This window comes from Macaca thibetana, chromosome 1 (assembly GCF_024542745.1).
Source record: "Macaca thibetana thibetana isolate TM-01 chromosome 1, ASM2454274v1, whole genome shotgun sequence".
In the NCBI taxonomy this organism is placed as follows: Eukaryota; Metazoa; Chordata; class Mammalia; order Primates; family Cercopithecidae; genus Macaca; species Macaca thibetana.
The window spans coordinates 209,149,783-209,174,019 of record NC_065578.1 but is presented as its reverse complement, the minus strand read 5'-3'; the positions used below and the strand labels follow the sequence as shown (position 1 = coordinate 209,174,019).

The 24,237-nt window shown below is 36.9% G+C and overlaps 1 protein-coding gene across 8 annotated transcripts in view; it reads right to left on the bottom strand.

The window, feature by feature from the left end:
* Window positions 1-24,237, bottom strand: part of RYR2 (ryanodine receptor 2) — a 795,071-nt gene that overhangs the window by 108,676 nt on the left and 662,158 nt on the right. For all 8 annotated transcript variants that reach the window (XM_050770606.1, XM_050770614.1, XM_050770624.1 and 5 more), the window contains 8 exons: window positions 23,266-23,396; window positions 18,955-19,275; window positions 17,454-17,694; window positions 16,983-17,070; window positions 14,325-14,417; window positions 6,885-7,055; window positions 5,727-5,786; window positions 1,609-1,743 (listed from right to left, as the gene is read on the bottom strand). In XM_050770606.1, the coding sequence (XP_050626563.1) occupies window positions 1,609-1,743; window positions 5,727-5,786; window positions 6,885-7,055; window positions 14,325-14,417; window positions 16,983-17,070; window positions 17,454-17,694; window positions 18,955-19,275; window positions 23,266-23,396 (1,240 nt within the window). The remainder of the gene's footprint in view (window positions 1-1,608; window positions 1,744-5,726; window positions 5,787-6,884; window positions 7,056-14,324; window positions 14,418-16,982; window positions 17,071-17,453; window positions 17,695-18,954; window positions 19,276-23,265; window positions 23,397-24,237) is intronic.

Here is a 24,237-nt window from a genome sequence, read left to right as displayed (position 1 = left end):
ATATTTCATGAAAACATTATGTAAGTTGTTCTGGGGGAAGTATTAGTTCCAAGGCATTAGATACTGTAAATATATGTTAATAGCCATAAGGCCTAAGGGTATCCTAGTGACTTTAATCTCATCAAGTGTAGTGATAAATTGCATGGCAATAGAGAAATTATTAACGTTTGGGGGAGGGTATCTGAGTAAGCAAGAAGGAAATTAAAGGATACTATATTAGACGATATCTTTGCATTATTAAACTGTCCAGGGCAAGGGTGAGGGTTCAGATAATATAAAATAGGAATACAAGCAAAATGTTTATTATTGCTATGATAATATGTCCAAATATGGCTAAAGGCAATACAAAATCATACACACACACACGCGCGCGCGCACACACACACACACACACACACATATATTTAGGTGGCAAAGTTCCTGAGATGGCATACGATCTCTTATTATTATTTCATATTTGGTATAAAATAACCTAGTCATCAACAGTATGATCTGTCATAAGAGCCCTGACAGATCAATGGTCAGATTACAATGAGCTTCTTCACTATGTGATTATTTTGCTGAATGGACTTGATGAGAAATAGATAATATATCTCTGTGTTGCAGATATTTTACCTAAGCCAGGCGATCCCTTCTATAAAAATATGACCCTCTGATTGATAATGTTTCAAGTATTCTTGTTTTACACATTCTTGTGCAAAGGTAATGAATAAGAATATCAAACTCAGCTTTGTAAAGTATGACACAACTGAAAAAATTTATAAAAACACTTTTCTTACATGATTTTAATATCTATCAATGCATTGTTCTTCTCTAAGTGTAATTTGTTCCTGATTTCAGAGAAAATTAGCTCAAAAATATACCTAATAAAAGGCAAGGTTAAACAAGTGACAAAAAAGAAAATATTGCCGGGCGCGGTGGCTCACGCCTGTAATCCCAGCACTTTGGGAGGCCGAGGCGGGCGGATCACAAGGTCAGGAGATCGAGACCACGGTGAAACCCCGTCTCTACTAAAAATACAAAAAATTAGCTGGGCGCGGTTGTGGGCGCCTGTAGTCCCAGCTACTCGGGAGGCTGAGGCAGGAGAATGGCGTGAACCCGGGAGGCGGAGCTTGCAGTGAGCCGAGATCGCGCCACTGCACTCCAGCCTGGGCGACAGAGCGAGACTCCATCTCAAAAAAAAAAAAAAAAAAAAAGAAAATATTTCAAATATTAAACCAATAAAAGATAATATCTCATACATGTTTTTATGAGCAATAATAAAAAATGAAGTATGCATAAAGTATTTGAAATCAGATGTAACTCCTGAATTTTTTGGTTAGAATACTTTAAATATATAATCCTAATATTTTTAGAAATATTTGAAAAAAGGCAATAAAACAAAGGCCAGGATCTCCCAAAATATATAATCTATATATTGCTACAAGAATTATAAGCTTAGAAATTGTCTTCATGAAATACTAAGCACACCTGACTCTTATTCTTTAGAACGAATATGCTGAACATATATGTTTTTTGGGTCATAGTTAACAAATCAACACACATTCTCTTTTTAAAATATTTGTATGTGGCTAAGGCAAATATGACTGAATTGACACAAAGCCTGACCTGTTCAAGATGAAAAAGCACATTTGCTATATCCAATACTCTTTCTACCGTCTTCTCTGGATCTGAGGTATCATCAGTCCTGTTTGGCAAGTCTTTGTAAAGAGCCATTTGCCATCTAATAGCAGGATCCTCCAACTGCAGGAAAAAGGAAAAGGTTACAATGGGAAGATGGGAATCTAAAAGACAAGGTTACAATCTCAAGATGGGAAGAGTCCACCCACCATTATTTATTGGGCTTTACAGTGTTTACTAGTTAAAACGTGACGCGCAGCAGCAGTTATGTAGGATGAACAGGTCTGGAGATCTAATGTACAGCATGGTGATTACAGTTAATAACATTGCAATTCATACTGGAAATCTGCTGAGAGTAGATTCCAGGAGCTCTTAGCACATACACACAAAAGGTAACTCTGCGAGGAGATAGATATGCTAATTTGTCTGACTACACCAATCATGTCACTATGTTTATGCATATTGAAACATCCTGTTGGATACCTTAACTATGTACAATTATTAAAAATCAAAAATACTAAGAGAGAAAGACAGATAAAGTCCTGGTCATCATGAAATTTATCATCTATTAGAGAAGATAGACATTAAACAAATATTTATAATTGTGATAAGGGCTACTAAAATGAAATATAAAGTACCATTAGATTTATCCTACTCTTTGGTGGTTGGGGAGATTTCCCTTAACACAAGACGTTGTAACTAGGGCTTAAGGATGAGTGGGAAATTGGAGAACAAAATGGGTAAGGCTACCATCGCTCTTTCTCCTCCCCATTCACAGTCTAATTGTAGAAAGATTTCTATGTTTACTTTTATCGGCAAGCATATAGGATAGCATTTACCTATAAATATTTGGACTCTACAACAGAGTTTAATTTCGCTAAGACAAAGATATTAAATTATATAAATCAATAGAGGTTGTTAAAATCATACTCATCATAAAGGAGTCTACACATTTCACTTTTCAATACCATCAAATTTCCTCGGTGAAAAATGTATATGAAATCTTCATGTTTTTTAGAAACATTATTATAAGTCATAGAAATTGACAAAAGCAAGCAACTTCACAGGGATAGAACATATCAGTTCAAAGAAATAATATACAATAAGTATGTTATTAAAAATGGACAAAGCAGCCAGGCACAGTGGCTCACACCTGTAATCCCAGCACTTTGGGAGGCCAAGGCGGGTGGATTACTTGAGGTCAGGAGTTTGAGACCAGCCTGGCCAACATGGTGAAACCTCTTCTTGATTAAAAATACAAAATGTTAGCTGGGCATGGTGGTGCACGCCTGTAATCACAGCTACTCGGGAGGCTGAGGCAGGAGAATCGCTTGAACCCAGGAAGGCAGAGGTTGCAGTGAACCAAGATTGCGCCACTGCCCTCCAGCCTGGCTGACAGAGTGAGACTCCATCTCAAAAAACAAAAAACAAACGAACAAACAAAAATGGACAAAGCAATCCCCATGTCTTTTCTTCCACTTTAGAATCTCCATTATGGGAGACTGAATGTTTTGAAGCAGAAATAGAAAACATCTAAAACTTCACAACTCCCAGACTGCGAGTGCATAGTTCAAAATGTCAAAAATAACTTTCATCTACAGGCAAACACAGACAGATAGAGCTTTGTATATAAATGACTTGTAAAGACTACTTATCCTTTGATAAAATAAAATGTTTTCATCCGTATACTTTTTAAGTCTGAGGACTATGTTTGATACTTACAGGTTTTAATCTGTACTCTTAGTTCTATTTAATACATAAACATAATTAATAAGGTAGAATCTTTATTCTAACATAAAATTACTCCTCTGGCCTCAGGATGAATAGCCCTGTAATTTCAAGACAATGTATTCAACAAGTTAGGAATAAAAAAATTCATTTTTTGAAAATCTGTGTATCTCAATATGCCTGCCTAACTCCTAGTGTAAGAGAGTGTAGAATAAAATGACATGATGAATATCTATTCATTACCTCTTTATTTTCAGGCCTTATTCATTTGGAGGTGAAATACTGACGATCAATGTTTCCTTTTTTGCTCTCTTCCTTCTTCCTCTCTCCCTAACATGTCATCTAAACTGTGCAAAGTATTCTTACAAGTGACCTTTAGAATATAATGGACAAACCTTTTTCTGCTTATCATCATAAACCCCCTTATTTGACCATTTCTTGAGATTGGGCCAGACTCTTCTTAAGAGGTACTGAGCACTCACTGTCCCTAACTCAGTAACTGTTGAACTAGATAATGGTGCTCCAAGAGTGGTCCAGGATCCCCTGGGGATCTCTAGCACCCTTTCATGGGGTACTTGATCTTCTCAAATACCCATGTACGTAAAAACATTTAACGTCTCTCCCTAAAGACGAAAAATGTTTGTAGTGTAAACTCTTCTTCTGAAGTTCCAATAGAGGCTTTATAAGCTTTTAAAAAAATGTTCAAATTATTCTGGCTATCTGAAAAGAGATCATACTCTAATAGTAATTAATCTCACTCTAAAAGAATTGTTAGTAAACAACTGAGTACACATCAAATTTCACATGAAATTTGCTCTAAATAAATACTTGTGCATTGTGAATATGGTAAAGGCATGTCTCACCTTCATATTATTCTTTAAAATGCTAATTTAAAAAGAATTTGATTTGGATCTTTGAAAAGAGACATTTTAATACCCAGAAAGGCATATATTATATTGTTGTTGCTACTTTTTGACATTCGCATATTTTCATAATTTAAAAAATTCCTGAGAAGGGACACCAGAATAGAAGACAACAGGCTGAGTCAAAATACCAGCTTGACTTTTAAAACTGCATCACAGGTTTTATAAATAAATGAATAATTTATTCACTGATATACAAGAATTTCCAAGTAATAGTAAATGGTCACTGGATTGCCGAAACTACTTCTAACAATTCTTTCACCCACCATTAAAAAGTAGGTGTTATATAGATTTCCATCCATGTTTTTATTCTAAATGTACACTCTTCTCTCCTCCTTAGGTAAACTCATTTATTCCTATTAATGCAAATCTTGATATAGCCTTTTGATATAGTTTGGATCTATGTCCCTGCCCAAATCTTATGTTGAAATGCAATCCTCAGTATTGGAGATGGGGCCTGGTGGGCACCGAGTGGATCATGGGGCAAATTTTTCATGAGTGGCTTAGCAGCATCCCCTTGGTGCTGTCCTTGAGACCGTGAGATCTGGTTAAGTGTGTGTCACCTCCCTCCTCACTGCTCTTGTTCCTGCTCCTGCCAGGTGAGATGCCTGACTCTCTTTCACCATCTGCCATGATTGTAAGCTTCCTGGAGCCTCCCCAAAGGCAGATTCCCATGTTACACTTTCTGTACAGCCTGCAGAACTGTGACTCATTTAAACCTCTTCTCTTCATAAATTACCCAGTCTCATATTTCTATATAGCAATGCAAGAATGGCCTGATTCACCTATAGACTAATGACTCTTAATATATATATATTTAATTACTGATCACTTCATGTAAATTTTTTGTTTTTTGAGACAGGGTTTCCCTTTGTTGCCTAGGCTGGAGTGCAGTGGCATGATCTTGGCTCACTACAACCTTCACCTCCCAGGCTCAAGCTATCCTCCCACCTCAGCCTCTCAAGTAGCTGGGACTACAGGTGTGTGTAACCACCCAGCTAATTTTTGTATTTTTTGTAGAGATGGGGTTTTGCCATGTTGTCCAGGCTGATTTTAAACACTTGGGATCAAGTGATCCACCTGCCTCGGCCTCCCAAAGTGTTGGGATTACAGGTGTGAGCCTCTGTGCCTAGCCAACATTTTCTCATAGACACCTGTCTCTGTGTCCAAAAGACCCTAAAACCCATCTATCAAAAGAATACATCCAATCTGTATTTCAACTGGTGATATATATTTTTGCCAAAATTTGACCATCTCTGGTAATTTTCTTTAAAAATATATCATTTATTATCTTTAGAATTTTTAATAGAAAAGGCTTTGCAAGTAGGATAATGACTAATTAAAATACGTCCATTACCTTAATGTTTAAAGTAACATTATTTGTAGTACTATTTTAAAGAGAGATTAACTAATGTATAAATAGTAAATGTGGCTTAAGAATAAAACTTGGCTTACCTTGCCTTGTAAATGAATATTGCTGCGGATTATATCTCGTACTTCATCCTCAGTATCTTTCTGTCAAGAAATATATGTTACCTAAAAGGAGTCTTATATTGCATCAACTGTCACAAGTCAATAGAAACAATCCAAACCTTTTTTGAAATAGTATATGTCTAAGAAACACCTTTATAAAATTACATGCCACAAATTTGGCATGTAATTATTGAAATAATTTCTTGAGACTGCTGTAGCCAGAAGCAAGGTAATGACCTGCTTTACCTCCACAGTAAGGACATTAAAATTCAATGGAATCAAGTTTCCAATTCATAACAAGAAGGGGGTTTTCTTGGACTGAAATAGAAGTATATCTCCAGTATTCTTCCAAATCTCCACAAAGTCAATTTAGCCCTTAATAACATCCTCCATGACCTAGTAATAGCGAGGGAAATGCAACTGAGAATGAAACTCTAGAGAACTGCCAATAGAGCTGTGTGATGCAGCCCACTCCCACAGCTTCCCCTCAATTCACTCATTTTAGAATATCAAATGCTGCATGCATGTACAGTGACGAGCTTCAGTGATTCAATGCGGAATGCAGACTACGTCCTCCAATTTACATAAATATAAAATAGAAATTCCAGTGTGCAAAATACTGCATCCTCATTTGCATAGCTATGAAGAACAGAAACTTAGAGGACATTGTAAAATCTTGAGAACTTAAATCTTGCAGAGGAGAACAGCAGCTGATTTAAAAGTCAACACCTTATCTATCCACAGTTGGCACAATATATTACGCTTCTAACATTGAAAAATCACCCTTCATAAATCTGAATACACTTCTCATCACAAACTTTCTATAGAAGTTTATATGAAATCCATTTTTTTCACTAGCGGAGATTGGTTTGTATCTTTTCTGTTCGGTTCTTGAATGTGCCCCAGAGGTGATTAACATAACTTAGAAATAAAAACAGCCTCAAAAAAAAAAAAAAAAAAAAAAAAAAAAAAAAAAGCAGCAGCCTTTATGTTTGAGTCTTGGGACCTGTCTAGAAAACCTGCTTAATAAAACATGTCATGCAAACGAAATATTGACACAGGGCAGTGAGACAAAGGAATCAAACACTGGGAGTCTGGAGGTCAGACGATCATTACTGCTGGGATGAAAAGGAGACTTACCAGGCTAAATCGATTTTTGGCTAGAGCAATGAGCTCCTGGTCCCCTGGGGCACAGATGTTCAACCCAATGGGCAGTAAGCGCTTCAGAGCTGCTACAATCAGAGAGGTCTGCATGGAATACCGATCTCCTTTGCGCTTCATTTTCTTCCTTTCCTGATCAGAAACCGCTGCCTATGGAACAAGAGAAGTGCTGGGATCTGAACCTGCTTCTCTCACATGTAGAACCACTACGACTCTTCTCTAACTTGTCACTTTGTCTTCCTCATTTTCTGCTGCTCCCTAGTTTTGAAAATCTTCCTGTCTTGAAAATAATTTTTCTCTTCCCATCTTAGCACCTTTTGCTAATTTTAAGTCCTGTCCTCAGATTCCTATTATAATTCACTGATATGCATTCCCATGTAATTTTTAGAAGAAAAATGAAAATTGTAATTTTAGAGAAGCAGATAAATATATAAAAATGCTATAGTAATTTCAGATGTGTGCTTTCTAATTTTCAATGCTTAAGAAAGAAATATAAGAATAAAGGGCTTATTTTTCCTTTGACAAATGCTTGCTTTGAAATATGTATACATGTATATGGTGTGTGTATGTGTGTGTGTGTGTGTGTGAGATCTAATATATCTAGAACAATTACAAAATGCATTTTCCTTTTATACAGTCTGCAAACTTGTCTTCTTAGAGCCTCAGTCCCTGTCTAATAGAAATAGAAGTAATATACTCATTGGAGTTTCATAAATACTCAGGACTATCTGGATAACCAGTTTACAATTGAATACTGCCATGTTACTCAAGGACTCTCTCATGATGTTTTTGAGGCTTATGCTAGCAACACAGGGTCACCTTAAATGACAGTCTAACTTTCACTGGGTAATGAGTATTCTATCAAGAGGGCATGTTCTAATGTCAAAATGAAAATAATTGTACCACATCCACTTATTTGTGCATGTCAAATATTTGGTAGCAGGAATTCAAACTTGCAACATAGTTCCATGATAATGAAATGATAAAGAAAAATGTTTTAATATTTACAAATATAAATACATTGTAATAGTCTTGGGCTACTGAGAAAAAAAACAGAATTTAATATACAAATGATCTGTTTTACTTAACAGAAGGTAAAATATATCATAGCATGAGGTTGAAAGCTATTTTTAGGATAGCAAAAGTAGTGAAACAAGTAAGTCACCATACAGCAATGCTAGCTTCTGTATTACGTTATAAAATTTATTGTGTAACAATTATACTATATATTGATATGTTAAACCTATAATTTTCTGAACCATAGCAGTAAGAATCACACTTCTGTTCCAAAAAGATGTGCTTATTGTATGAATCCCATTTTTATATGTACCAACTTGTAAGAGATTATTCTCAGTTTATTAGGAAAAACATGATGAATAATTTGTACTGTTAAGTTGATTAATTCATTAAAAAATGGATCAGTCATTTAAAATGGGCTCTTTGTTCAAACGACAACATAACTAAAATGATAAAAATAATTACCCAAATGAAGAACGACTATCTGAAAAATTAAGCAAATTGATACAAATTATACAAACATACTTCTATCCAATACTAGTAATTTAGTTTCAGCAAAGCAACATCCCCAGTGTAGTCTAAATTGTATTGGTTTGGAGTTTTCCTAGTCTAAATTTGTTGGTGTTAGAGTTTTCATTGATTTTAACCTGGAAAGTTCTTCTGGTTTTATGGTCGTAGAGGCAGACGGAGCTTATATCTGGTTTAATATTTATAAATATTTGTGAGCTTATAATAAAAATAATCAACACTAAATGCATCTACAAATTACTCAATTTTGAGTAATACTAGGCAAATGAATTCCTACTTATACACAAACAATAATTTTGCTTTCCACCCGAGAAGAAATCTAGAACTGGAAAGAGTAGTAAATATTTGAATATTTATGGGTGATATCACTGTTAATATGAGGAAATTAAATCTATAAGCAATAAAATATCCTCCTGTACACATATATTGGGTATTTTTTGTTCATTTGTTTAGTGCCTATTTCCTCGCCAAACTATGTAGCTCCTTTGGGGCAGCTGCCAAACCTGTTTTGTCCTTTCTCTGTATTCAAAGCCAAGCACTGTGCCTTGCTCATAGGAGCAGCTTGATAATTTAAACAGAGCCGCCAAAGCTAATGAATTTGCACACTTTTTCATTTCCAATCTGAGCATTTGGATCAGTTATGAAGATGTAATAACATGGCCCATATGTGGGCATATTTAAGAAGGAAAGTGGGATAACCTGAGCCCTTTCTTAAATCAATCACCTGAGTGCTTTTTCTTTTTCTTTTTTTTTTTTTTTTTTTTTTTTTTTGAGACAGAGTCTCGCTCTGTTACCAGGCTAGAGTGCAGTGGTGCGATCTCGGCTCATTGCAGTGTCCGCCTCCTGGGTTTAAGCAATTCTCTGCCTCAGCCTCCCAAGTAGCTGGGATTACAGGTGCCCACCACCATGCCCGGCTAAATTTTTTTGTATTTTTAGTAGAGATGGGGTTTCACCAACTTGGCCAGGCTGGTCTTGAACTTCTGACCTCGTGATCCACCTGCCTTGGCCTCCCAAAGTGCTGGGATAACAGGTGTGAGCCACCGCATCCGGCCACCTGAGCCCTTTCTTAAATCAATCAATCAATCAATCAATCAATCAACCTCTGCTTCTGCCTCCTCTCTCTCTCACACACCAACAAACATACAAATATGATTGTAGCGATTTCACATAAAATAGCCTTAAATTTAATAGTGGACCAGGAAAATAAGAAAGACATCAAACAGACTCTTTTTCAAAGATACTATTAGACTTGAGCAAAAGCAGTGCTATGGCTGCATAAAATGGGATAGTAGCAGGCTCCACCACCCTCTCTCCTCATGACCCATCTAGAAAAGACTCATTTTTCAATACCTATTCAAATCTTCACTTACCTCTGACATCTTTGACTATCTTATCAATTTCTTTGTCTCATACATTTTCTAAGTACTTATTAACTATATGATTGTTAGATATCCAGTTGCACTTTATCAATTTGTTACTACAATTCATATCTGTTAAAATTTGTTGCATGCCTACAATCTGCGAGGCACGATACACCCATTATTCTGATGTTTACAAGCCTCCATCAAGGTAAGCAACATGACAAGCATTTTGCTGCTACCAACAATGAGGTTTAAGATGAGTGAAGGGATTATGAAGTGGCAGAGTCAGCACTCCAGGCTGATCTGCCTCTGAAAGCCAAGCTCTCTCCTTTACCACATTATGAACGGGAAGCACAGTTTTAATCGGTTTCACAGGACCTTTCTGTGGGAACTTACAAAAAATGTTCTAATATTCCTACAATGAAATAGCCTACCAAAAAAAAAAAAAAAAAACCCACAAAAAGATACCTTTTTGTATTTTAGATATAGTAATTATAAAAATGAGCCTAGCTTTAAATGTCCAAGGCCTGTGATTATATTTCGACAGGAAATGAAATCTTAAGAAAAAAATAGAGTACAATTGTGTAATGCAACAGGCAAAACCCACCTTTTCTCACACCCACAAATAAACACAGAGAACCTGTAATAAACGCTATCTATCAATGCTATCTACCTATCTATCTATCTATCTACCTATCTATCTACCTATCTATCTATCTATCTATCTATCTATCTATCTATCTATCTATCTATCTATCTATCTACCTACCTACCTATCTACCTATCTATCTATCTATCTATCTATCTATCTATCTATCTATCTATCTATCTATCTATCTATCTATCTATCTATCTATCTATCTATCTATCTATCTATCTGGTTTTGTTTTGTTTTGTTTTTGAGACGGAGTTTCACTCTTGTTGTCCAGGCTAGAGTGCAATGGCACAATCTCGGCTCACTGCAACCTCCACCTCCTGGGTTCAAGCGATTCTCCTGTCTTGATCTCCTGAGTGGCTGGGATTACAGGTGCCCGCCACTACGCCAGGTTAATTTTTCATATTTCTAGTAGAGACGGGGTTTCACCACATTGGCCACGTTGGTCTCAAACTCCTGACCTCAGGTGATCTGACTGCCTCGGCCTCCCAAAGTGCTGGGATTACAGGCGTGAGCCACCGTGCCTGGCCTGGTCTATGTTTTTTAAAATAAGTTACAAAAACCCCAAGTTTCATAAGACAAGTTAGGAAAATTTCAAACACATTATTACAAATTTCAGCAATGCTAGCCATATAATGTGGTGCCACTGTGGATTTCGTACCACTGCAACAGTGAGTCAGTAAATGCAAAGTAAAATAAGATACATTTTTTAAAAGCCCAATGACCACATTTATAAATTCTTTAAAGTCAAAATTTATTTCATCCATATTAATTAGGTAGCTACTAGGCACCAAGCACTGCATTGAGCTTTAGAGTTAGCAAGTGAATGACGTATGTTTCCTGCCCTTGAGGGACAGATATCTAAGTCACAGATGGGCTGCAGAACAAGGGGCCACGTGCCCTGCTAGGAGAAACCAAGGGCTAAGAGGGCACATGGGAAAGCAGAAAGAGAAAGGCTTCGCTGTAGAGAAAGCAGTCATATGCTATTCTGTTGGTGCAAAAGTAATCACAGTGTTTGCCACTGAAAGTAATAGCAAACACCGGGGTTACTTTTGCATCATAATACATATAGCTCTGTCATATGCAAACTGACATACTGAGTAAAAGTCAACTAAGGTCCACTTTTCACAGTGATCACCACCATTACACATATCCCTGAGGGTTTCCATGCCACACATAGGTGGTCACTTTCTTTCCTTATGGCCAATTTTCTATGCACTGGCCTCTCTCTGCCTTGTGAGCTATGTACCTTTTGCTCTATGTCAAAATGAGGTCCCTTCTCCCGGATCACCATATTCTAGACTGGCCTGCTGGCTTCAATCTATTTTCTATTTAGAAAATAGTTTTGGAACTGGCACTGCATACAAACAGTGATTATCCCTTGCTTGAGTGACTGGCTGAAGACTGATAGGAATCACTTGTCCTCTGGTTCCTGTTTCTACTTGCATTTGGTCTAAATCTGTTTGAAAGGAGTTCCTTTTTCCTTGAGAACTCTGCAGGGCGGCTCTCTCTGCCGCTTTGATGCCTCAGGCAGATGGTTTGAGATCTTGTTACAGGAATCCCTGAAGCACTCGGCATCTCTCCCTTCTCAGCATTATGGGGGAAACAATTCTGCATCCACTCCGCCTCATAGGTAACACCTACGGCAATCCTCCTGTTAATCACTCTCGGCACTAGGCTTGGGTCCTTCATGCCATCCAGGTTCAGCAGAGCCCCCAATCATGCTGAAAAACTGCAGTTCCTGTGCTTCTATGGCAGACATAATGTGGACATCATGATTTCTTGAGCAAAACAATATAAAACATGAATGTGTTGACTCTATTGTTTGAACTAGAAGCATTATTTCAAGCAAAAAAAAAAGGGTATTATACCTACATGATATAAAATTACAAATAATTTTTTTAAACTTTTAAAAATAAGCTAAGTATAATCAGTAATTTCTAAAAATTTCAACTTTATTACCATTATTTTCTTTCTTTCTTTCTTTTTTTTTATAAAGATGGTCTCACTCTGTGGCCCCAGTTGGAATACAATGGTGTGATCATAGCTCATTGCAGCCTTGAACTTCTGGGCTCAAGCAATCATCACACCTCAGCCTCCTTAAGTGGCTAGAACTACAGGTGTGTGTCCACCACACCTGGCTAATTTTTTAACATATTTTGTAGAGATAGGGTCTAACTATGTTGCCCAGGCTGGTCTCGAACTCTTGGCCTCAAGCAGTCCTCCCACCTTAACCTCCCAAAGCCCTGAGAATTACTATCATTTTCTATATGTTTTGCCTCAGAGTACTATAAGTCATATATTTAAAAAAAAAAAAAAAAACTCAATTTTTTAGTTTGAGAAAATTTGTGGGTCAGAAATGTTAAAATTAAGAGGCTCTTACCCATTACTTCCCTTTTTTCTTCTTGCAAATAAGACTAAACTGTGTTACTATTAGCCAATGTTTATGGATGTCTCACTCTACGTTCTACAATGTGCAGTGCTTTGAGAGCATCTTTGAGAATCACTGGACTCGACTGATGGAAAAGAAGGAAAAGGATGTCTGTACAGGGATACACAGACTTCTCCTGGCATTAGCTTCTAGTTCATGTGCTGTCAGGTCAAACACATGGCATTCAAAACTCTAAACAAGACTAGGCCTATCAAGCAATGCCATTCTATTTCCCTGGTGGCAGACTGCAGAGCAGGCCTGAGGATCCGGTGACTTCTGGAGGTCAGTGGAGTGGGTATACCCAAGCTACTCTGTTGCCAGAATGTATTAAGTCAGTAGAGGCTAATTTCCTCTGCCTGAGTACCACTCATTTTTGGATCTTTGGCCATCTGGCTGCCAAATATCACCACATGTAATATATTTATTTCTCATTTAGCAGGAATTACATATACAAAGCCCTTTAAAAATGTTGTAAATGGAAGCTCCTCTCCTCCCCAATACGATAGAGAAAACAAAAATCAGGAAAGATACTTCCCACTTCATGTGTGAGAACCTGGAATTCGTCCATGTGGCTTTTAAATAATGCAGCGAATTTATTTTGAGGTCTGTTTATTTGGTACACATAAGCACACAAATATTCACACTTGATGGATACATAGTGTTGACGTGTTAAACACACATTATACTGACTGATAATTTTGTGAGTGGGGTGTGGTGTGTGCGTGTGTGTGAAGAATGTCTTTATTCTGTTGCTCTGACATCTTGGAGAATTGCTAATCCTGGGGAGACAGCAGTCCCTCCCACGGTTAGGCAATTCCTAGAGAAGGAAATGGGTTCCTTGGTCCGGGGAGCTTGCTTTTTGTATATAAATCAACTAATCCAGAGCCCACACTGACCCCCACCTCCCCCAAGGGGCTCTTATACTCTGGGCTACTATCCACCTGCCCTAATCATTCTGGGACTAGGTACCAGGCAACCAAGAACAGCCTCTCCGATGTGGAGCCCCTGAAAATTATTCAAATTAGCCAATCAGAAACCCATTTGCCATGCCTTGTCCATTCCTTCCAGTGGAGACCGTGAGGCAAGCTCTCACCCACGTCTTCTCCTTGCTTTCTCTGCCTCCTGACCAACCCTGACCCCTCCCCAACGGCCCTGCTTGGCATGGCATGCCTCCGGTTTCCAGGGATCTGTCAGTAGAAATGTCTTCCTTCATGACAGTCATTTCCCGTCTGCATGTCTTAACCACACCTGATTCAAACAAATTCCAGTAACCTTAAAACAGCTTGCGTGTTTTAACCAATTTATAACATTACCAAATCTATCAGATTCCAGTTACAAATCTTCGAAAATCTAAAAAAAAAAAAGATCAATTCATGAAAGTCACATTCGGATATTTTCTAGAAGAGTGAAACAGTTTATAGTCATACCTTGGACATCTTGGACTTGGTATCAGTAATAAGGAAAGACATATTGTTGATTTCATTCTGTACAACGAAGTTCTGCTCTTCTCTTTTGAAATTCTGAGAAGTTGCAAAGGAAATTTCAGTTAAAACCACTTAAAGAAGTCTTTGTAATTAGAGGTTACACAGAACCTGCAAGCTTTTACAGAGATAAGTATTACTTTGATATATAAGAAACATCAAAAAAGGATACAAGTATTTCTTGAGTATCTAATGAGGGTACTTGGCTGGGAGCAACAGTTCTGTGAACTAGATATGAATATGCGCATTGCAAAGATGGGAAAACTAAGGTTCAGAAAATGTAATTGCAAGATCACACGTTTACCAAGGAGTAGCATGAATATTCAAACCCCTGATTAGCTGGTGAAAGGCATATACTGATTCCTAAGATTAATTAACCTAGACTTTCCAAGGACGCATAGAACTATGATGTAACTTTCTATTCTGTCAGATTTTTTACCTCTTTTTAAAATACCATATCATTATTTATTCCCTTTTAATTTGGGAACATAAAAAGACTAGCAAAATCAATTTATCTTTAAATATTTGGGGAAAAACATAACACATTAGCCAATTTATGTTTATATTAATATATGCCCATGAGATTCAAAAGTACATATTCAGATATTTTTGCTTAATCTTGAAAGTATTATTAGATGTGCATCTGAAAACCTACTGATTATGATAAATACTCTTGTTCCAAACTTTAATCTTGTACCTAAATCTAAAGACACTTCTTCAGCATTTTAATGATTGAGGAAGCTGAAGATTTGCAGTTCTTCAAATAAAAATATACAGTTTTTTTTTGCTTTTTTTGTTTTTTTTTTTTTTTTGAGACAGAGTCTTGCTCTGTCGCCCAGGCTGGAGTGCAGTGGCGCAGTCTTGGCTCACCGCAAGCTCCGCCTCCCAGGTTCACACCATTCTCCTGCCTTAGCCTCCCCAGCAGCTGGGATTACAGGCGCACGCTGCCACGCCCGGCTAATTTTTGTATTTTTAGTAGAGACGGGGTTTCACCGTGTTAGCCAGGATGGTCTCAATTTCCTGACCTCGTGATCCGCCTGCCTCGGCCTCCCAAAGTGCTGGCATTACAGGCATGAGCCACTGCGCCCCGCAAAAATATGCAGTTTTTAGTAATTTTTTCCTGGTATCCCCCTATTTTCCCATTAGGCATTCTAGGTGAAGTAACCCAACAGGAAAAACAAGAGGCAAAAAGCAAAAATTCATCTTTGTTCTTTGGCAACTCAAAATGGACTGATTTCTTCTGGAATTTATTTATTTATTCATTCATTCATGTATGTATTTAGGGACAGGGTCTGGCTCTGTCACCCAGGCTGGGATGCAGCTTGCAATGATAGGGCACTGTAGCCTCAAACTCCTGAAGTCAAGCAATGTTCCCACCTGTCACTGGGCATGCATATCTATCTATCTATCAGTCTGTCTGTCTATCTACATATCTAATCTATTTATCTTTTTAGAGTGGATTTTGAATTTTCCTTCATAATACCTTGGATGACCTATTGCATCCCCCAAACGTGAGTTACACAGGATAAATAAATTTGTATCCTTGTGAAGATACAAATTTGCATGTTAAGAAATCATTATTTCATATATCCTTTCTGAGTGATTGTTTTTATGTATGTTTTTATATAAAGTTTCCTATTAAGTTTGACAGACTCCTCAGATATAGGCAATAAATAATATTTATTATCCCAAATATTAAATGTGAATACTTTATTTAAAAATAATGTGTTCAAAGTAATTTGATTTGAACACACAATATTTTACAGTCTGATGAAGTAAACTGGTAAGATAACTCAGATGATAAAACTGAGGTTGAAATTTTTATTTTTATTTTCTGTCTCCCATTTACAGAGTGACATAGAATTATAATAGATATAAAAATTCTAAACTTTTAAAATAATTCAGGATAATCATCAATGCTGAATTACCTATATTCTGCTAGTTACTGAAAATAAATGGTAGAATACTACACAATTCTTATGATAGAATATTATACAATTCTTATGATTAAAATCTTTTCCAGATTTAAAAATGTATAGTTCCACTTGCACTATACAAAATAGTGAAAATTCACCAAATATGTCCTTTAGAAATTCGATCAACAGGATTGTCAGTAGAAAGAAGCTTTATTTTAAAAGCCAACAGATTCTAAAATGTGAGCCAAACTAAATTCCTGTAGATGTAAAGTGTGTGAAGATAAAACAAATTTATGGAAGCAGTACCTTTACAAGTAATATGAGTGTGTGTTATTGTTGGAAATCGCTAGTCTATTTAAGCACATCTCAAACTGAGTACTGCATATTAAGAGAACAGAATGCCAAGAGATAGGGAAAGCTAAATAGTAAAAATAGTACATCTTAACGTAACGTCAATATTAGTCTAAAATTTAGGGGCAAATTTAAAATATGTTTATGGAGTGCAATTAAAAATTCCTGTGATTTTTTTTAAGAAGATAAATTGCAAAACTCAAAAGAGGGTTTATATTCCCTCAAACTCCTCAGGGGAACCTATCCTCTCTCCTCAACTGTTACATGAAACCTAGGAGGCAAGTAGGCAGGTGCCTACCAAACAGTAGGCGTGATCTGTCAATGTTTTCACACTCACATGGGATTTCGACCAGTAGATAAACACTTCTGCCACCATGCGGAAGAGCTCCTCTGCTTCCGGGTTAGGCTCCTTCAGCCACTTTGCCCTGGATCACATAATAAATAAAGCGGTTTCACAGCTACTCCTTAAAGTTAATTAAAAAAAAAAATCACCCTCCTAAAGTTAAATGTACTGACCACAGAGCTCATGGTGGTTTCAGCATAGAGCTGTAACATTAAAAAAAAATTTAAACATCATAACTGTCAAACTGTTAACTTTTACATGCCAAATCAGAATGAAATGACCAACTTTGATTTTAAGGCGTTTTAATTTTAAGCCGAAAATTAACTTACCTATAAACAATTAATTATGTTATCATTACCAACAAGCTCATGGCCAAATAGTGAATGAAGTGATTCAAGAAGGACATGTGAGCCAAGAAAGGTTATCACTGAATTGGGGAAATTACTAAATTACTTTTGATCATACCTGTTGTAGTCCACAAATCTAATCAAGAGAGGGTAGAAGGCATAGAGATCTCTGGCCAGCGTGGTGAACTCATCTAGGATGAGGAGTTCAGCCTCTGACATGTCCCCCCTGGCCTCGGCTTTCAGGTGGTCTTCCTCAGACACCACCATGGCTGCCTTTTTCTTGAGTTTCTCCATTAACGGCAAGAAATGAGTTTTCAAGAGCTGAGGTTTCACTTTATTTATTATAGGCTGGGAAAACACTGTTTAAAGACAGACATTAGTATTCTGCTCTGTATAACCATTCATTAAAATGATGAGAGATTATAATTATAATTGCAACATGATTAAAGCCTCCTTCTCCAGCACATGACTTCCTTAAGGGTACAGCTCATGCCTCAGCCATTTTTCTAGTCCAAGCTCTAATTGCATAGTTGCTATTACAAAAAAATGATTACTAAGTTGAATTCAATGATCTTCCTTGTTTTTAGAATAGATTGATAGCTAATTTAGAATGGAAAAAAAGATTTTCAGTCATTTTGGAAATCATTTTCACACAATAAATAAAATCCCCAAATGGAAAAGTTTCCCCTAACCCTTAGAATAGGAACAAGCTCTGCTACATAATTACTACATGAGACTATATGCAGTTATCTCATTTTAACTATCCCCATCCTTGGCCCAATGGAAGAGTTAGATTACATGGAACACTGCTCTCTTACTTAATAATAACCATAGTTATTAGTAATAGTTCTAAACTTGATTAGGCCATTTTTTAAAACTATTTTTTCCCTGAAGGTAACATATATGCACAGGGGAAAAGTACACAAGAGAAAAGTTAAAGTCAACCATAATCATCTATCCAAATTAATACGTCATTGCTGCATTTCTCTGGAGCTTTCATCAGTAGATACATTAATATACGTATATATTACACACATAACATTCTGAATTCATTGTTTTAAAACCTCTTCATTTTGCCCTTCATAATATGAGGATTTCCAGGGCATAAAACATTGTTGGAACTTTAACATTTAAAGATGACATAATATTCTGGCATGTAGATGTACATAACTTATTTAGCCATATTCTAGTTATTGGATACTTAGATTGCTTTAAACTTTTCAATATAAATAATGCAATAATTGTAGATATTAGACTACATTTTTTTGGTTTACCCATTTTTTGGTTTAGCCTCAGATGGCTAAAAGTGGATTGCTAAAAGTTGAACGTTTTATTTTTGTCTCTGGCTATAGACTCATTAGTTTTTCCTGCTGTGTTTATTGATTAATCTTACAGAGACTGACAAGTCAGAAAAATATTTACTTAAAAGTAGTAACTATTTAAAATAAACCCAATGCCTGTTTTTATCTACATTAAACAACAGCATGACAAATAATGCTATTTTTGAGTAAAGAAAATATTAATAAAAATTGTGATGGGAAAATTCTAGTTTATATATTTAAAATTCTTTTGGAAATAAAATAGATTGAAGGGGTACAATGTCTTCTTCTGATTCTTACCTGCTAGCCTCTTCATCCAGGCTCCCTCATCAATCCCCAAGTTATTATATATGATTTTCAATATGTTCCCTAGAAGTGTGTTCATGTGCTCTGAGTTCAGGGCTGTGCAGCACATCTCGGCCCGTTCTGGATTGTTCTCAGGCCCATGCTCCCACCAACGAGACATGTAGCTGCAAAGCATGGGCAGTATGACTTCCATCACATGTGGCATTTGAGTGTAGCGAATGCCGGACTCAGCTAATTCCACGATTTCTTCCATGAGTTTCTCCAAAGACGGTATATTTGGACAAACATCTTCCACATTAGTTGGCAAACTGAGAGCTGGAGAAGTACACATAAAAAATGGATTATATTCAAAGAAAGTACCGAGATGATATGGTAGATTTCCACAGGCAACTATTGCATTTTGGACTTCAAAACTTAGCAAGATCTGGCATGCCTTTAACTGGCTCCTTCTCCTGTTTTTCAAGGTAGCTATTTCAAAGCTTCTGTTTCCTCCAAGTTCCTACTGTACCAACACTCCCAGAAAACAGCCATTCCTCCTACTTCACAGCAAACAAGAGTATCAAATATTTCCTCCTCGAACTTTGCTGCTCTCACGACCTACAAGCCATTTATGACTGGCTCCACACTGGCCTCCTTTCCCCGTCTCTGAGGATGTTTTGAAGTCCCCCCACTCATGGCTCCACCGAATACCCGATGCCTTGCTCAGGCCTGTATTTTCAGGCCTCTAATACCTCCTACCCAGCAGATACTCAAATCTTTCCCGGATTACTTAGCTTTCCAGGCACTCTCCATCCGCAGGAACAAAGCTGCTTTTCACTGCGCAGCAAAATCACACTTTACAACTCATCTTTCCAACGGTTCAGTGGCATTGCATATCCCTGACCAAATTCCCTTTTCCTAAAACTCCCTTCTTTCTTAACATCAATGTGCCCAGCCTTTCTGGCTCCCTCTGAACGTTGTCAGTGTCCTTACTGACTCTCTTCTCCTTACTGAACTTTGTTGTTGTTGTTGTTGCTGTTGTTGAGACGGAGTCTCGCTCTGTTGCCAGGCTGCAGTGAGGTGGCACGATCTTGACTCACTGCAACCTCTGCCTTGCCGGTTCAAGCGATTCTCCTGCCTCAGCCTCCTGAGTAGCTGGGATTACAGGCACGCAGCACCGTGCCCGGTTAATTTTTGTATTTTTAGTGGAGACAGGGTTTCACCATGTTGGTCAGGCTGGTCTTGAACTCCTGACCTCGTGATCCACCTGCCTTGGCCTCTCAAAGTGCTGGGATTACAGGCGTGAGCCACCACACGCCTGGCCCTTGCTGAACTTTTAAATGCTGATTATCTTTAGGAATCTATCTTTGATTCTCTTCTTGTTTTTGGTTTGCATGTTCATCTAGACAATTTTGGCCATTCTTTCTGCTATCAGCTAATATCTCTAAAGCCATGTTTCTTAGAAACTGTTCTGACTCATCCTGGATGTCTCAACCGCAACTAAAACACAATGGGTCTAAATTTAAACTTCTCCTTTTCTCTCTTGAGCATGCACTAACTTGGTGGGGACATTATCCAGTCAGTCACCCAGGCAAAAAACCTGGGAGAACGTCTAGGCTGTGATGCTCCCTCATCTGCCACACGAGATGACTCTCCCTCTAGGAGCTCTCACAATCAACACACATACACGCTGTCCGAGGGGCCTGCTCAGTCACCTTGCTCTTGAATTACCACCTATTCTAATTGCTGACTTATAGCTATTCATGTTCCTTATTGTTGTCTGTTGTCAGGATACATTTCTGAAATGCAAATCTACTCATTTTACCTTTTTTTTTTTTTTTTTTTTTTTTTTTTTGAGACAGAGCCCTGCTCTGTTGCCCAGGCTGGAGTACAGTGGTACTATCTTGGCTCATTGCAACCTCCACCTCCTGGGTTCAAGAGATTCTCCCGGCTCAGCTTCCCGAGTAGCTGGGATTACAGGTGCCCACCACCACACCCGACTACTTTTTTTATTTTTAGTACAGATGGGGTTTCACCATGTTGGCCAGGCTGGTCTCGAACTCCTGACCTCAGGTGCCTGCCTCCGCCTCCCAAAGTGCTGGGATTACTGGTGTGAGCCACTGCGCCCGGCTCATCTTACCTTTTTAAAGCCAGTAAAAGAATTCTATTTGCCACTGGTACAGTCCCCACTCCTCACCTGACATAAAAAGCCTTCCTCCCCTCTTTCTAGCTTTCTATTACTGTCTCATCTTTCACCCTTTACTTTCCTGAATGCTATCTCCAACCATGTTAGAATGCTTGAAGTTTCTCCTCATGTAGCAGAGTTTCAGTCTTCCTAATCTCAAGACTCATCTTGTATCAGCTTTGTGAAGTCTTTCCAGGTGTTCCTGGCTAAAACTGCCTTTTTTGTTGTGCCCAGTACTCTTTATTTTTATTATTATTATTATTTTTGAGACAGTGCATTGCTCTGTTGCCCAGACTTGAGTGCAATGGCATGATCTCAGTTCACTGCAACCTCTGCCTCCTGGGTTAAAGCGATTCTCCTACCTCAGCCTCCCAAGTAGCTGGGATTATAGGGGCCTGGCACCATGCCTGGATAATTTTTGATTTTTAGTTGAGACAGGGTTTCATTATGTTGGCCAGGCTGGTCTCGAACTCCTGACCTCATGATCCACCCACCTTGGCCTCCCAAAGTGCTGGGATTATAGGTGTGAGCCATTGTGCCCTGGCCCCAATGCTTTTTATTCTTAATTCTATCACATATGTTATCGATCTTTCTCCCTCGACTGCCACTAAAAAGTCCCTGAGGAAAAAAATTGTCTTCTTCATCTTTGTATCGTATCTCCCTCATCTACCACAGTGTACATCACAAACAAGTATATGTTGAATGACTGAAAAATGAAATCATTACATTCAATTTCTTTACTTTGTTATGCAAATGATACTACAGAAACGTAAGCAGGTAAATTATCTGCTTTGTGTATTTCCTTATCTGTAATGAAATAACAAATCTGCTTCATTATTGGTTCATAGCAAAAATATGAACTGATCAAAAGCCTCAATAAGTCAACCTTTATATGTTTACACAGAAGATTAAGAGCTCAAACAACCATTTTTCACTAACTACTTACAAATATATTGTGGAAATTATGTGGAAAAATATTACGAAGCGCATTCAACGTATTTTTCTTTAACTTCATGTTTTATATAAAGTCAGAATTATAAAATAGTCAAACAATGATTACATGAATTATTAAAAGATTCCTTACTTCATGAAATTCACTATAAAATCAATATAACCAGCAGCTCCCATAAAAACATGAGTTATACAGAGAAATAAGCTAATAAACAGGTATGAATTTATGAACAGCAAACAATCCTTGCCCAAACTGTGAGAGCTCTTTAGGGCTATTGGAAAACAACTAAAATATAATAAACTTTACCAGACTTAGAAGACATTAAACAGGAAAAACGTTCCATAAGAGATCACTTTTGTAGTGTTCAGGCTATGAGAACTGTGCTTTGATTGCTTGAAAGTACTGATTAGAAGAATAACTAGTTTATACTTTATTATTTGTATATCCAACTCAATTCAAATCCTAGTTAATAATTCAAATGACTTCTCAAAGTCCAACCATTGAAATCATCAGCAAGGGTTCAAAAGCTTTCTTAACTGGGACAGCGGAGAAAATGGGCCTATCTGCCCAGTGAATAATCAGATTTTCCTAAACGCAACATGAATCATGAGGATCTACAGATTCTCTTTATCTATATAGGGAAACATAAATCTTAGGGACACATAAGCTTGGGCCAGGTACAGATTTAAAGTCATTGATTAAGTGTCTCTCAGATTTATGTTTTAAAGTGTTTTCATGAAAAAAGCTTCAACTATTAAAAAATCACATGGAATAAAATTGTCCTAATAAGGTAGACATATCTGGTGAAAAAGAAATAATTAAAGGTATAAATTCATAAAATCTAAGTAATAAAAATGGCATACACCTTGCTGACAAACTATAATAGATAACTGAATCATAAATCAGACCAACCTATTTTTTCCATATTTGATTATTATTTTGTCTTATTTTTAAGAGTTTTGTCTATGGCTCATTAACTGAGAAGAAATCCAATGAATTTTCTTTCAGAAATACTAGAGAAATTGAATATAGTATCCAAAAACATAGAATACCAAACAATAACATTTAAGAACAAACAAGATTGGAGATAGTAAACTGAAACAGCTCATTAAAAATCACTATCGGACAATATGATAAATATCAAGTTTTAGCTTCATATTTCAAAGCACTGCACATGTTTCTGTGTTACCTGCTCTTTCTCGTGAAGACTTGGTATTGTAGATGGAGTAAATATTATGTTTGTCCAGATGAGTTTCCAAAAATGCTACAGGAAAGGCACCAGCAAACGCAGCAAGACATTCTCCTAATGCAGAACGTTGCCTGTAAGTAGAAAATGCTTATGTTTTAATGTCTTCCAAGTGAGTAACAAAAAAAGTCATATTACAATTAGCAAGTTTGACCTAAAAGGAATAATATTCCTATGAATTAACTTCCGAATCCAGTTTCTGCATTGCTAAACATCATGTGCGTTCAATAGCAATATCCTTACCATTTGAAAAAAAGCTAAACTATCTATTAGCAAAAAATTATCTGTCAACTTTTTTCCTCATATCTGATTGGACTAGTCCTTTTATTTCATTAATTCACTTTAAAATTCTGTTTCAATTAGTGATTCTCAGACTGATTCTGATAATCTGTGTTGGTATTCCAGAAATATCAATGTTTCTTTTGGATGACTTATGTTAAAATATCTAGATTTTTAGATATTTTAGAAAAAGTTCCACTGTAACTTTTTCTAAATATCTATTTTTATCAAAATGTCTTTTCCTTACCTTTGAAATTTTATTTTTTTTGTTTTCCCCAATCACTTTATAATTGTAAAATTAATTGCACAAAAAAGACTTAAAAACCAAGCCACCAAAAACCAAAACATTGTTCAGAACCTAAAAAAATGACCTCGAATTTTGTCCAGATAAATACATACGCAAAAACAACAATGACAAAAACAAAAGCAACAGCAGTAAGAAGGAATTAGAGGGTTTGATTTATTCATAAAAAATCAAATAATAGAACAGAATAGAAATTCTAAATGTAATCCAGTAAATATATTACTCTATGTGATGGTTTATTTTACATCAGGGAATAAAATAAATATTTAATAAATGATTACTTTACACATGGTTGATGATTTTTAAAAATTTTAAGTTGAATCCTACATAAT